This window comes from Zonotrichia leucophrys, chromosome 1A (genome assembly GCF_028769735.1).
Source record: "Zonotrichia leucophrys gambelii isolate GWCS_2022_RI chromosome 1A, RI_Zleu_2.0, whole genome shotgun sequence".
NCBI classification, from domain to species: Eukaryota; Metazoa; Chordata; class Aves; order Passeriformes; family Passerellidae; genus Zonotrichia; species Zonotrichia leucophrys.
In genome coordinates, this window is record NC_088170.1 from 62,017,506 (window position 1) to 62,030,516 (window position 13,011).

At 36.5% G+C, this 13,011-nt stretch overlaps 1 protein-coding gene across 1 annotated transcript in view; it reads right to left on the minus strand.

Annotated features, from left to right (window-relative positions):
* HGF (hepatocyte growth factor) overlaps positions 1-13,011 on the minus strand; it is a 53,406-nt gene that overhangs the window by 7,999 nt on the left and 32,396 nt on the right. The window contains exons 8-13 of the mRNA XM_064732991.1: positions 8,313-8,487; positions 6,680-6,807; positions 5,175-5,277; positions 3,227-3,366; positions 1,189-1,227; positions 628-724 (exon numbers count right to left, since the gene is read on the minus strand). Of these exons, the coding sequence (XP_064589061.1) occupies positions 628-724; positions 1,189-1,227; positions 3,227-3,366; positions 5,175-5,277; positions 6,680-6,807; positions 8,313-8,487 (682 nt within the window). The remainder of the gene's footprint in view (positions 1-627; positions 725-1,188; positions 1,228-3,226; positions 3,367-5,174; positions 5,278-6,679; positions 6,808-8,312; positions 8,488-13,011) is intronic.

Genomic DNA, 13,011 nt, shown 5'->3' on the forward strand with positions numbered 1-13,011 from the left:
AAGAGCATAGGAAGCAGTCATTCTGTGTTCTGGCTTTTACACAGCAGCAAAGATCTGCCATAATATAATACATGTGTTATACACAAGTTGTACATGTCAGGATCTTGTTTTACAGATTGAAAAGGATTTACTTATAGCCCCTACTTACTTATTTTTTTAACACCAAATAAATATTAATTCCATGCCATGTCATAGGGGACAGCTTTCTTTGACACAGATATAAATCCTGAATCCTATGCTGCACAAATAAATGCTCTGCCATCAAAGTGAAAATATTGATCTGAAATTCAATTCTTTTCTATAAGTCTCTTAATAATCACTTTAATGGTGAATGTGAAGCCAGTGTCATGAAAAGGTTTGCAGTAGCTAAGTGGAAGAACAGAAGACTATGAGTACTTTGCAGGTTCATGTGTATATGTTAGCTATAATGAACATATAAAGCATTCTACCAGCAGAGTGAATACTACGGCATCACCTGACATCAGAGGAATGCTAATTTTCTGCTTTTACAGAACTTAACTGCAATGTATAAATCTTCTTTTATTGTTATTATGGTCAACATTTTCTACAATTCTAAAACAAATATCCTAGTAGTTGCATTGCCCTTCTAATCAAAGTGATATTTACCTGTACGTCAAACTAACCACCCATCCTTCGTTAGTTTGTGTTGGGATTCCATTTACAACTCTCAAATGTTTTGTTGAGGCACAAGGAATGGCAGTATCTGAAAGCAGGTCCAGAGATCACATTTTACTAAAAGCAGTGGTAGAAAACCTGCACAGTTGCACATAAGGACCACAAGAAGGTCTATATTTATTAACTTTCCTTTGCTAGTGAAATATATTTCTAGGCCATCAAAACTACTTCAGTGAAGCTGAGCAGCTCTATTTAAATATCCATAGGGAATATAAAATACATAAATTTAAATAGATTTTTGAGATTTACATAGTTAAAGAGCAAACATTGAAGCTCATCACCAAATCTCACTACTGGCAAGACATGACAGTGAGAATAGATAAAGAAATATAACAAAGCTATTCCCCATTTTTCACTTGTAAAATTAATTTTGCTCAGTTTGTATGGTGGGTTTTTTATAACTTTACTAATCTTTACTTGGTTTCCCAATTGGAAAGAAATGTCTAGATTTAGAGGATAGTCATGCACTGCACAGTTCATACACAAACTTACCATCCACGGTGGTTGTAGTAGGAGTTGTATCACCTTCACCTAGACAGACACACAAGACAGCCATAATACAAAATTAAAATACATTTAAAAATTTACTACATTTCAACAGCAAATGACATATTGTTAAGTTTAATGGCTCACAGAGTTTTAAACTTCAATGATTTCTTCAGTACACTGCAAAAGCAGTATTCATTAATGCTTAACAAGAGGGCAGAATTTCATTCCAATAGAATGAAATAAGAAAGAAACATTTTGGAGCAGGCATGTCAAGCATTTTTCTTCTTGGCTGAATCCTGGAGACATCAGGCTGCCTATCATGTTCAATTTACATGTTTCATTCAAACAAGCAAATGCTGAGAAATGAAGTTATTACTTTTATATAAGCTTTTAGGAACTATAGAAGTCATGTGATTAAATCCAAAGAAAACTGAAGGAAATTTTCAATTCCTTAAAAAACTTTGAAAGTCATTTTAGGTTCCTATCAGGAAAAACTTATTCTTATCAAAACATGATCCCCAAAATCTGGTTCAGTACTTCCATCTAGTCCAATTAAAAAATAGTTACAACAAGTTTGCTTAAACTTGTTTCTAAATATTTACCTTCAGTGACACGTACAGAGTGACCCAGCATTATGAGCTAGAGGTACAGGGGTAGCTGCTGAAAACTTGCACAAGAAAAATTTAAATAGTCTCATCCAGATAGATTTCCATCATTAAGAAAATATATGTGTGAATATATAGATACACCACACAAACAGAGGTATATTCATATATATAGATGCTGTTATATCCATAGTGAAATTTCTGCATGTATACACAAATGCATATATGCATGTGTATATATGTATGCATATATGCACATACACACATGTTTTCTATGTATATGTTTCTATGTATAACTGTATGTATGTGCATATATATTACAATTGTTAAACTGGCATAGTCCCACTCTGGTGTTTGATTGCAGAAATATACTACTCACCAGTTCTGGGTGCCCTAAAAATGTTTGCTGAGAGTACATCTTAAGAATTCATAGATCCAAATAATGAACTCAGAATGAGTGAATAAAAAGTATATTTTTTCAGCTATTCTTCATTTATATCGACACAAATAACCTTTTTCACAGTTTTGTTTACACATCATATAGATGCCAAAATATCACCTGAGACTTCAAATACCACTTTTTAGAGCTGCTGGAGTTCAGGCTGTGAGGAAATGCAGTAGATTGCCTCTAGGAATGAGTGTAACATTATCCTTAACCTCTGGAGATCACAGACATGCATTCAAAAGCCTGATTTACCGTTTAAGTGCTCTCCCAGGACATACTGCAGAGTAACTTAGAAATAAGAGTTGAAGAGAAAGATTTTGAACATAAATGTGAATTGCACATTTTTTAGCATAAAACTATCTTTTTCTACTTGTCATCAGTTTATTGCTGAATTCCCTAGGATTCTTAATTCTGTTTATTTAAGCTATTTAGATTTAAACATTCAACTTTGGAGGCATGATTTTCCTAATTCTTGCCAGGACTTAAATCATGCCATAAACATCCAAAAGCAGAATCTAATCTCTATAGCACATACACACTTCAGCATATATATAGTGAGTTATCCTAACATTACAAAGACAGATCACACAAAGAGTCTCTGAAGCCTGTAGCCCAGAAGATAACTCTGCCTGGGTTTCTTGAGGCCACAGCCAGCATTCTGACCGCTAGACAATTCTTTGTCTCCATCCAGCCCTCATTCAATAGCTAGATCTGTTGGAAAATGTTTGACCATCTGTAATAGCCCCTTTGTGCTCCTGCTGCATAAATAAGTCTTGAAATCTCCAAGCTGGTCAAGGAAAAGAACCCCTTGTTCATATATTGCACAAGCAGCTTCTGTCTGCTCCTTCTCAGTCACGCACAATTGATTCTTGATAGAATCACACATTTTTGCAGCCACAAGTGACAATAGGAAGGTGTGCACAGGCCTGTGACACCGTGGCTTCCCTGGGACTGCACAGCTGACAGTGCCAGCAGCGTGCCAAGTACTCACATCGAGAAATAGGGCAGTAATCCCAGGGCACAAGAGGATCATCTGTGTAACACCAGGGACCGTGAAAATCATCATCTGGATTGCGGCAATAGTTTTTCTTCAGTTTACTAACATCTGGTTCTCTGAATATTTGTATATGCCTACAGGGAAAAAAAAAATTCAAAGTGTTGAAAAGCTTTATACTATAGCCCAAATTTTCAAAGGTTAAATGTTGCTTTGCTCCACATTGTATTATTAGCTGATTGAGAAGCCTACAGGTCAGGGTTTAGGGCTGGTTGAAATCAAAGGGAAGATGAGACCCAAATATTTTCTGGATCTGGGTCCAACTTTCCTCTGGTTTTTAAGCACTGTGTCCACTGGAAAGCTGGGAGGCTTCTAGATCTCCCACTGAAGCTAAAATCTCTAGATATCCTCAGGAGGGATCATTATACTGATTAGAAGAGTGCCTGTGATGCCCTCAGAAAATCTGCAGCCTCCTTTGGGGAGCACAGGTTCTATCTCCTGCACGTTAACAGCACAAGGGAGCATTGAGTCTACAAAGCTGAATCAAAGGCAAAAGAAAGACAAACTAAGAAAGCAAGCAAGGATGAGCAGCAGGCAATGAGAAAGATGAATGGCTCAGACCAACTGCAGTGATAGGTCAGCTAAGCTGCAAGCCTACGTGAAGCACTGCAGAGGTGAAATTTTGAGGCCAAAATCTGAAGCAGAAGTTTATTTCTGGCCTGTCAGATACAAGGATACAGGCTTCTTTAGCTACAGCTGTACTTCTCCTTCAGTTCATAACCAACCACTCATGCTACCTCTAGAACACCCATAACCTGAGAAACTGGTAGAATGAGACAGATAACTCCTCAAAAAACTTCCCAGATGGAAAATGGGAAGTAAGAAAGGAAATGGGAGTAAGAAAGGAAAAGCTGATCTGTGCTCTATTACATGAATGCAATTGCATCAAGCATCCAGTAGGTTTATACTGCCTCAGTCATAGCAAACTAGGAATTATCATGCTTTTCAGACAGCATGAGCTTAAACCTCTGCTTCCCTTCCCTGGGCAGCACACTGAATATGCAACCTCTCTCTCCCCATCTGAGGGAAGAAACACATGTAGTCCAGCTGATGATAGCAGACAGGGCCACTGAAGTCTGCCTTCTACAATTCAGCTTCCCCAAAGGCTGACTTCCTGACCTACACAGTCCTTCCAAAGGACAATGGCTTGTATGTTCAGCACTGTGACTCTACAGCAAGTATCAAAGCTAATATTGACACATTTGCATCAGCTTCAGAAACTAAAGGAAAATGAAGGAGAAACTGTTTTCATCACAGACACATATCACAGTGTGTGTGATATCTCATACACAGCAAAACGTTTTATGAATCCCTCATGTTATACGTAGTCCTGATAGTTCATTTTACTTCAAAAAATAAATTAATTTGCCATTTCTACTACTTGAATATGAAGCCAAAGTAATGATAAACTACAGACATCGCAGGTCTTTTTATTGGCATTTGAAGTCAGTGTCACTAGATTGTAGACTAAAGAGTCAATTTCAGGCTGCAAGGGACATTAGGTGGTTTCAAGTCCAATCTCCTCCTTGAAGGAGCATGAGCAATGAGATGAGGCTGATGAGACAGCAATTTCCTCTTATTTCTGATATCAGCTCATTATAGCAAACTTTCAAGGACAAGGATAGGGTAAAATAGGCCAGTAAATTAAACACTAAGAAACATCTCAAAGCCTGCAATTACTGGTTAGCCTGGAAAAAAGTCATGTTGTGCAATATATTTAAACACAAAGGAAAAAAAAAAAAAGGTTAGGAAAACAAAGATACTAAAAGCTCCAGGACATAAGGGGCTACTTTAGAATCAATGCAGATGAAAAAGAGTTGCCATCTGGAGGCAGTATTTATTCAGGACTCACTGAACCATCTCTTTGTGTTTCATATGTACACACCTACGTAAGTCTTCAATATTTTTGTCCCATGTGGAGCAAGTTAGCCCAAATCTTGTCTTGGATAGATTCCCCATGTAACTCTTGCCATTGCCACGATAACAATCTGAGAAAAGAAGGATGAGACAAAAAAGTGGAGGGTGATTGTGCAACATTAAGAAGAAAACTCTTCCTTTCCATCAGTAATCCAAATTACCAAAGACAAGTGTTCTTTTAAGCAAATCCTAGACACTATTAATAAGACAATTGCATAAATCAGATCAGAAGAAAAATGGAAATTAGTTTTCAAATTTACATAGATAATATCCTGTTTGATACCTTCATTTCCAACACAGCAGTATTTTAAATTTTGCCTTACTTACATGGACTTGGAAAATTTCTTTCATAAATAGTTGGTTTATGATTTATTTAGAAAGGCCACATAGAATATCCTAAAAGTTGTCAGAAGCTAGTTTATACAAAATCAAGAAAAAATGGTCCCCTACTCGTCCTTCCACAAAAGAATAGGCATTTGGTTTAGCTTTGTGTAGTTTTAAGATATTGGCAACAATATATAATTCTAGACTTAAGTACTTCAGCAAAATCAAAAAATCATCATGACTTTAATTTTAATGTCATTCAAAAACTTGCTTGTTCGCTCCAGCAGAAGTCATGTTTAATTCATAAGCTTTTATCACAAGCCTTTTTGAGACTTTTCAAGAGAATTGTTTAAAATTATCAGTACTATAAAGACATTTTGCATAAAGCACTTAATTTCATATTCATCAGTATTTTTACTTTTTGATAATTTATACTCTACAAGAAACACAGTATGAATGTAAAAGTTTAATCCTTTCTCTGACATAAGTCTTGCAACTGCAACTTTTTTAAATTTACGGTAACATTGGCTAAAATTTAAAGATGGAGATGTTAATGCAGCTTGATGTAGGGTTATAGGTCTGAGGTCTTAGCCTCAGTTTATGCTGTGATTGACATCCATTTAGGATGCAACATTACTCCTTACAGTAATACCAAAACCTCATGGGAAAAACATTTGCCTGAAGACTCAGAATGAACCTCACAGGCAGAAAAGGTAAGAACTCAGAGCATCAACCCCTTCTAGACCAGGAGGTATTTGCAAGAAAATAAAAAGGGAAAAAAAATTGCTTTTTGGTAGCCTGATATGCAATCATAAAAAGACTGTGAACCAAGGAAATCATCTCAGCCGTGGAAAAAGGCCTTTCAAACTAAGAAAGGTAAAAACAGTAGAGCAGATGCATAGATAGGCCTTGTCTAAAAATCAGGTAAAATAAAATCTTTGCTACAGCTTTCCCTGCTGGAATTACAAACAAAGTGAGAAAGGAATCTCATTTACACCACAATGAACCCCAAGAATGCCAATAAATCCAAAGCAGAGTTACATAGGTGTAATACAGACACAACTTCTCCAATTTTCAAGGCTGTCTACTTGATGTTTGGAACAGTATGGCATTCACTTGAAATCTTGTTATCACCCTTTCCTCTGTTACCTTGTTCATTTGATACATCACACTTAGGAATCTGGGAGCAATAACCAATACGGATGTTTGGGTCAGTGGTAAAGCACCAGGGTGATTCAGATCCATCTGGATTTCGGCAGTAGTTCTCCCTCAAATCCCTGTAAAAATAAATATGTTAGCTCGCAGCAGGGATAACCTAAACCCACCAATGTGGTCCATTGTTTTTTGTCATGAATTAACAAAAATACTGGCTCACTCAGGTCTCTGTGTTACTGATCAGTGTCAAGTGCAAGGAGATGAGGAGCCAGTAAGAATGCAGTGTGAAAAAGAAAAAAAAATTGTAATAGAAATGTGTTTGTGGAAATTCATTTTCAGCAGACACATGTGTTGATGGGATATGAGATTTCATTTGAAGATTAACAATATTTTCATTCCGGATCCTCCATCAAAATTTGCATGCAACTGACATTGGATACACCTGCAATATATTACAAGTGCTTTTAAATACAAACATTATCAAAGTGCTTAAAACTCCTTGTACTTCAAATGGTTCTGCTGAGTTTGGAGAAACAGAGTGACTTAGACTATCAGTAACTCACTTAAGAAGCTGAATTGTGGAAAACAAAAAAGTGTATGTCGAAATTCTATACAGCTGTTACCTTTAAAGTAAAAGTTAGTCACAAGGGAATATCTTTAAATGTCTTTTGCAGCTTGCATGAAATATTCAAACCTCTTAAATGTAAGTTTTATTTCCCCGTCTCCTGACAGTTGTTGCCATGTTCTGTGCATCTCCATATTTCACTGTGTTTTTTACATCTGCAGCACTTGCTGATAACAGACTATGGAAAGAATGGGCCTAGTACTGTAATTCTAACTGATATTTACCCATCAATAAAGATATTTGGTGCAAACTGGGCTGTGGCTCCAATCTGGTCAGCAACGTTTCCTCTAGGCTTAGTTAAAAAAGGACTGAATGAGCATTACTAAGGTAACTGCCTAAAACTAGCAGTCGGGAGTTTATGAACCATACAGAAAGGTTTGATGACCAGTGGCCAGTCAAGTAAAAGCAGTCCTATTGATGTATCTCTATTTAGTGATGAGATAGAAAAAGGATTTAAAATATGAAAAATCAAAGAAGTGTCTTCAAATATTATGGGTGTTAATTATTACAAAGAAGATTACATTGAAAAATCAAAGAAGTGTCTTCAAATATTATGGGTGTTAATTATTACAAAGAAGATTACATTCAGGTAATATTTAGGACATATTAAATTAAAGTCAGCAATCAAGTTCTGAAGGAGTTTTTAGTTCCATGAAAAAAATCCAGTGGTAATGTATCAATTACTGGGATTCAGCTGCTGGGATTCAGGTCCCAGCCTGGAACACATCCAGACCCTTCACCATCATATTGGTGAATAGATGCTTGAAGGAGAGGTTCATGAAAGGGTTTCACAGAAGTTCATCTAGAACTGTTCCTTTGAGATCTCAAGGACTGATTTTCCCAGGCTCAGATGGTTTTGAGGCTCAGCAGGGAGAGTGGAGGCATCAGAACAAGGGGCAGGGACAGAGCCCTATGCTCTAACCTGGTGGCATGAGTTGTTAAACATTTTAAACCTCAGCTCTTTTCCCATTGCAGTAATAACGCCCACATGTCTCTACTCACTTGCATTTGAAGTTCTCAGGAGTGATGTTGTGCTGGTGAGGAAACTGGGAGTCCCACCTCTGGCACGGGATCCCGCTCCATATGGTGCTGACGGTGCCGCGGTAGCCCTCGCCCTGTCCCCGGACGCACGCCGTGGTCTCGGCTGCCGCCTCTGTGCTGTTCACCACGCTCTCCTCTGCAGACCCAGACAAGAAGGGCTCTTTCATTCTCTTAAGAATGGCTCAGGATGTCACGTTTGAACTCCACATTACTGACAGAGTCATGGATTGCATGATGTTCGAATCATGGTAATTGCAGTTTTATTGCTGAAATTGCCAATGTGATTGTAGAATAATTTTCTCCTCTTCATACTTACAACATCCACCAATAATCCAAAATCAAAATAAGTGCCAGACTTTATGCAGTTTATCCACTTGCATGCAAAGAGTCTGCAATATTTTCTTGTGTGAAACACCTGGCCTTTGCTGCACCGTTGGAGGTTAGAAGATATTCCTGGTCACTTTTTCAAGTTCAGCAAATATCATTCCCTCAGCTTTAAAAAACTAAGCGGCCACCCACATGTGCACTGTTAAACATGGTAACACATATTTGTAGGATTAAAATACAATTGGGTTTCTTTAAAGAATTCCCAGAATATCAGGTCATAGGGAAAAAAAGATGCAGATAAAAAACAGTAATAAAAAACTATAGATACTATTATAAGATAATGTGCTGAATTCTTCTAGAAGATTGTTTTGGTTTGGTTTGGTTTTTATGCCTCATATGGTTAAAAGAGTGAAAAAAACCCCCAGCTTTTGAAATCAAAGATCAGTATTCTCTACAGAGAGAAAAATGTTTTAAAGACTAACAAATTCATCAGACTCAAGATCTCTTACAGATGTTGATATACTCTGCACTCACCCTGGTGTGGGCTGTCTTGAACTAAATTCAGAAAAACAGTGGTTTTGAAATGACTCATTCACATAACTTAAAAGCCTCTTTTTATTTCTTATGCAATTTTCATAATTGCAAATTAATGGCACAGATATTGCATCAGATATATACAAAGTAGTACAAAACTAAATACACTGCAGTAAGAGCAATCCTTCAATATCCTCAGAAGTGCCCAATACAATATTTCAAAAGAAACTGCATATCTGTTGGTAATTGCTATGATTCACAAGACTAATTTTATTAATTATCTTAAAAGTATTAGTTGCCAGCAAAAAATATGTCAATAAACTTCTTTATTTAGTTTTCTTCAAATGGTCCAGTGAATAGAACACTATTTGTGTGTTACTCATATTGTAGTTCACTCCTGGTAACTTGAGCCAGTTCCATGAACTTGGAGAAAATATGGATCTTAAGGAAACCAAATGTCATAACAGATGGTTTTGGCTGATTTGCTGACTGATCTTTGACGTTAAAGATCATTTCCCTGTCAGATGATAACATCAAGTTGTGCAGTTGAATTATACATGTATCCATGCATCCCTTTAGCTCTTCATCTGGTTGATGTTTTCAAGTCAGTGTTTCACGGTCAAATTCATTTCCTGTCCCTCCTTCCCAAAGCAAATGTTGTCCTGTTTCAACGGGATTTTGAGTTCCAAGCTCATTCCAAAGTCAAAAGGATATGGCACTGCAAGTATCACAAGGTTTCTGCAGGCTGACAAATTCACTCTTTATAGGGGAACTCATCAAACACTCGTGCAGCAAGGAACTTTATATTTAGTCTTTAAACATCACTTTTTAAATAATAAGACTACAAAAAGATGAATTCACACAACTTATAGTAATAAATAGCTGTAATATTTTTGTTTTCCATTATAAGTAATATATGAAAACAAATGAAGTTAATGAAGTTATATTCTAAAAAAGTTTCTAAGCTGATTAGAGTGAACATTGCTATGCAACATCCAAATACATATTAGTCTTTTTCAAATATACACACTCTTTTTATACAAATGAAAGAGATCTGGGGAAAGACCTCAGGGGGCAGGAGCAGAAGAATTCCCTAAGATGATAAATTTCTCCATATACCCTGGCTTCATAATATTTCCAAACTAAATTAATAAATTAAAATTTCATAACTCTAGCAAAAAGTCTTCTTAAATAATAATGTACAAAAAAATCAATCAAATATAAGCTGTTGCAAAGACCTTATCTATACACAAAAAGTTACTTTTTCAACTGTAATTAACTGTATAGGGCATCCACTGTGTACTCAGTCATGCTAAAGGAAAAGTAATTAGGTCGGTGTTTATATATTATGTGGGTTTGTTTTTTTTAAAATCAGATGCCTGAAATGAAATAAGTGATGCATCAGTTGATTTAATCAAGGCCATAGTAATTTTGTAGAGCATTCCTTCTTGTACATCTGCATATGCACAGTTAATTGCTGAACCTTACATTATGTGTCTGGACAGTGACCTCTACCTGTAGATCAGATTTTACAACTTGGCCATGTCAAAATATACAATGTAAAGGCATCAGAAGAACTTAACTTTCACATATTTGCACAGCCAAGCCACTTCTGGAAAGACTTGCACTATAATGACTAAGACAGAAATTGTTTCAAAATCTGTTACATGATTATCTGCTATTGCTTGTGGCAGCTTTCAATAAGAATTCTAGTAATGAGAGAGATCAGTAAAATATTCTTATTTTAACTAATAAATCAGTTTGATTCTTCCAAAAGGTCCACAGAGCCCTCCCCAGATTCTTCTTGCTGCACCACCTGCATATACTACAAATGTCTCATTTTGAAACATGAAAAATGAGACTCCAAAATATTTCCAAAATTAAATTCTTATATTCTGAGGGCTTGTGCCCTCAGAACCAATTCCCGTTCTAGCTATTGAGTCTCACAGAAAGCTCAAAACTTACCAACAAAGGCTTGAGAAATCCTTCATTCATCTGCCGATTCCACAAAGAGGCATGATGGGAACAGTCTCCCTATTCCTGTTAATGAAAGTTGGGCTGGGTGTGCACAGGAACAGGCAAGAGCTTGAGGAGCAGTGCCTGCCTCACCAGACACTGCAGATTATGCAGCACTTGCCAAAATAAGAACTGCCCAGGCTGTCTAAGCCTACAACTTATACTCATCTCCATTCAGTACTGGTCTTGTTGTTGAGGCTAACTACTCATCACCCACATACCAAATTAAATATATTTAATAAATCTGAGCATGAACATCAGATGTACAGAGCATTGGTGAAAGAGCCCTAAGACCACACTCACCAGTTCTCTTACAAGGCAAAATCAAGATCAAGATCAAAGTCTATAAAATTGAGTTCTCATCCTTATCCCAGTAAATCCTCAAAAATATAAATTAAGATCTGAAAATCCAAGGGATTGTTCCAATGAGGAAAACAATATGAATTTAGTTACATTAATTTAAAATCAGCCAGCAATCCTTACTCTGAAGTACTTACTAATATTTTGCAATGGAAGTTCCCAGGATTTTTTGCTTTAGTTCAAATTTCTTTAGTTCTGAACCAAGATTAAAAGTACTGTTAAAGAAAGATCACACAAAATTCCACCTTATAAAAGACTACTATTTATAATTTATGGATTAAGTGGCACTTCTTACTCCTGTAGGAAAGTTCATTATGAATGGAAGAATTTGGTAGTTAGCAGCATTTTGCTGCTTTTGAACTTTGTGGGTTTTTGTTTTCTTTTTTTAAATTCTGGATGACTAAGATTAAACATGTTACTCAGACAGCCACATGAGGGGATTTCCCATTAGCAGTATTTCTATCTTCACATGTTCACTCCAAGTCCCCAACCAAAGGGCAATAATGCAAAGATATCCTTTTTTTTTTTTTCCATAAAACCCTCATTTTTTTGATACTTCAAAATACATAACGTTATAAATATGGGCCAGCTCATGCATTCATAGAATCTTAAAAGGATGAATTATCATCCAGAGCCTTATGTGTAAAGCCACAGACAGTCCTCTCAGCTCTGGTTCTCACAGCAACGCCAGCATGAGGGAATCAGCAGGGGCCTTGAGTCATTCCACAGTTGAAGTAACCAGCTAGACACTGTTTCACACTTTAATCCCAGTGACCCAGAAGAAAATCCTGCACAAATTTTAGGTCGATGGTGAGAATCACACTGACTCAAAAGAAGGTAGAGATTTTGCTGGAGAATACATGATCTTTCATGACAATACAACCTATGTATTTGTGGAAAAAGACACAGTTGGAAAAGAAAAAAGAAGCAGACTGCTAAATTATATAATGAGGAAAATACCTGTTTATGCTTATATTCATGCAATGTCTCTTCTGCAGTGTCAATCCACAGAAGGAAAATGTGCTCTGATTTGTAGCAAAATAATTTAAAAAGTGGATTCTAAACATGATCCATGCAATCCTGCAAGTGTTATTAAGAAAGCTGAGTGGCATTTTGAAGCTGCTCATGCTCAGTTTCATGCTCAGTTTTCTTCAATGTACCATGGCACAGTACAAGAATGGAAGAAAGACCCAACTGGATTTCAGTGTTTTGCCTTTTTTTTCAGTAAAAGCATAAGAGAAAGTGAAGAAATCAATTATAGCCAAGCCTAAGAATCACAGTACTAAAGGACTCATTGTCACCTAAAACCTTTACACATACAATTCATTTGTCTATGAGCACAGAGAGATCTTTCCAGGCTGTTCCAGTGTCTACAACAAGGCTTTAAATCCACACAATTTTTATTTCAAATCTATTAAAAAAA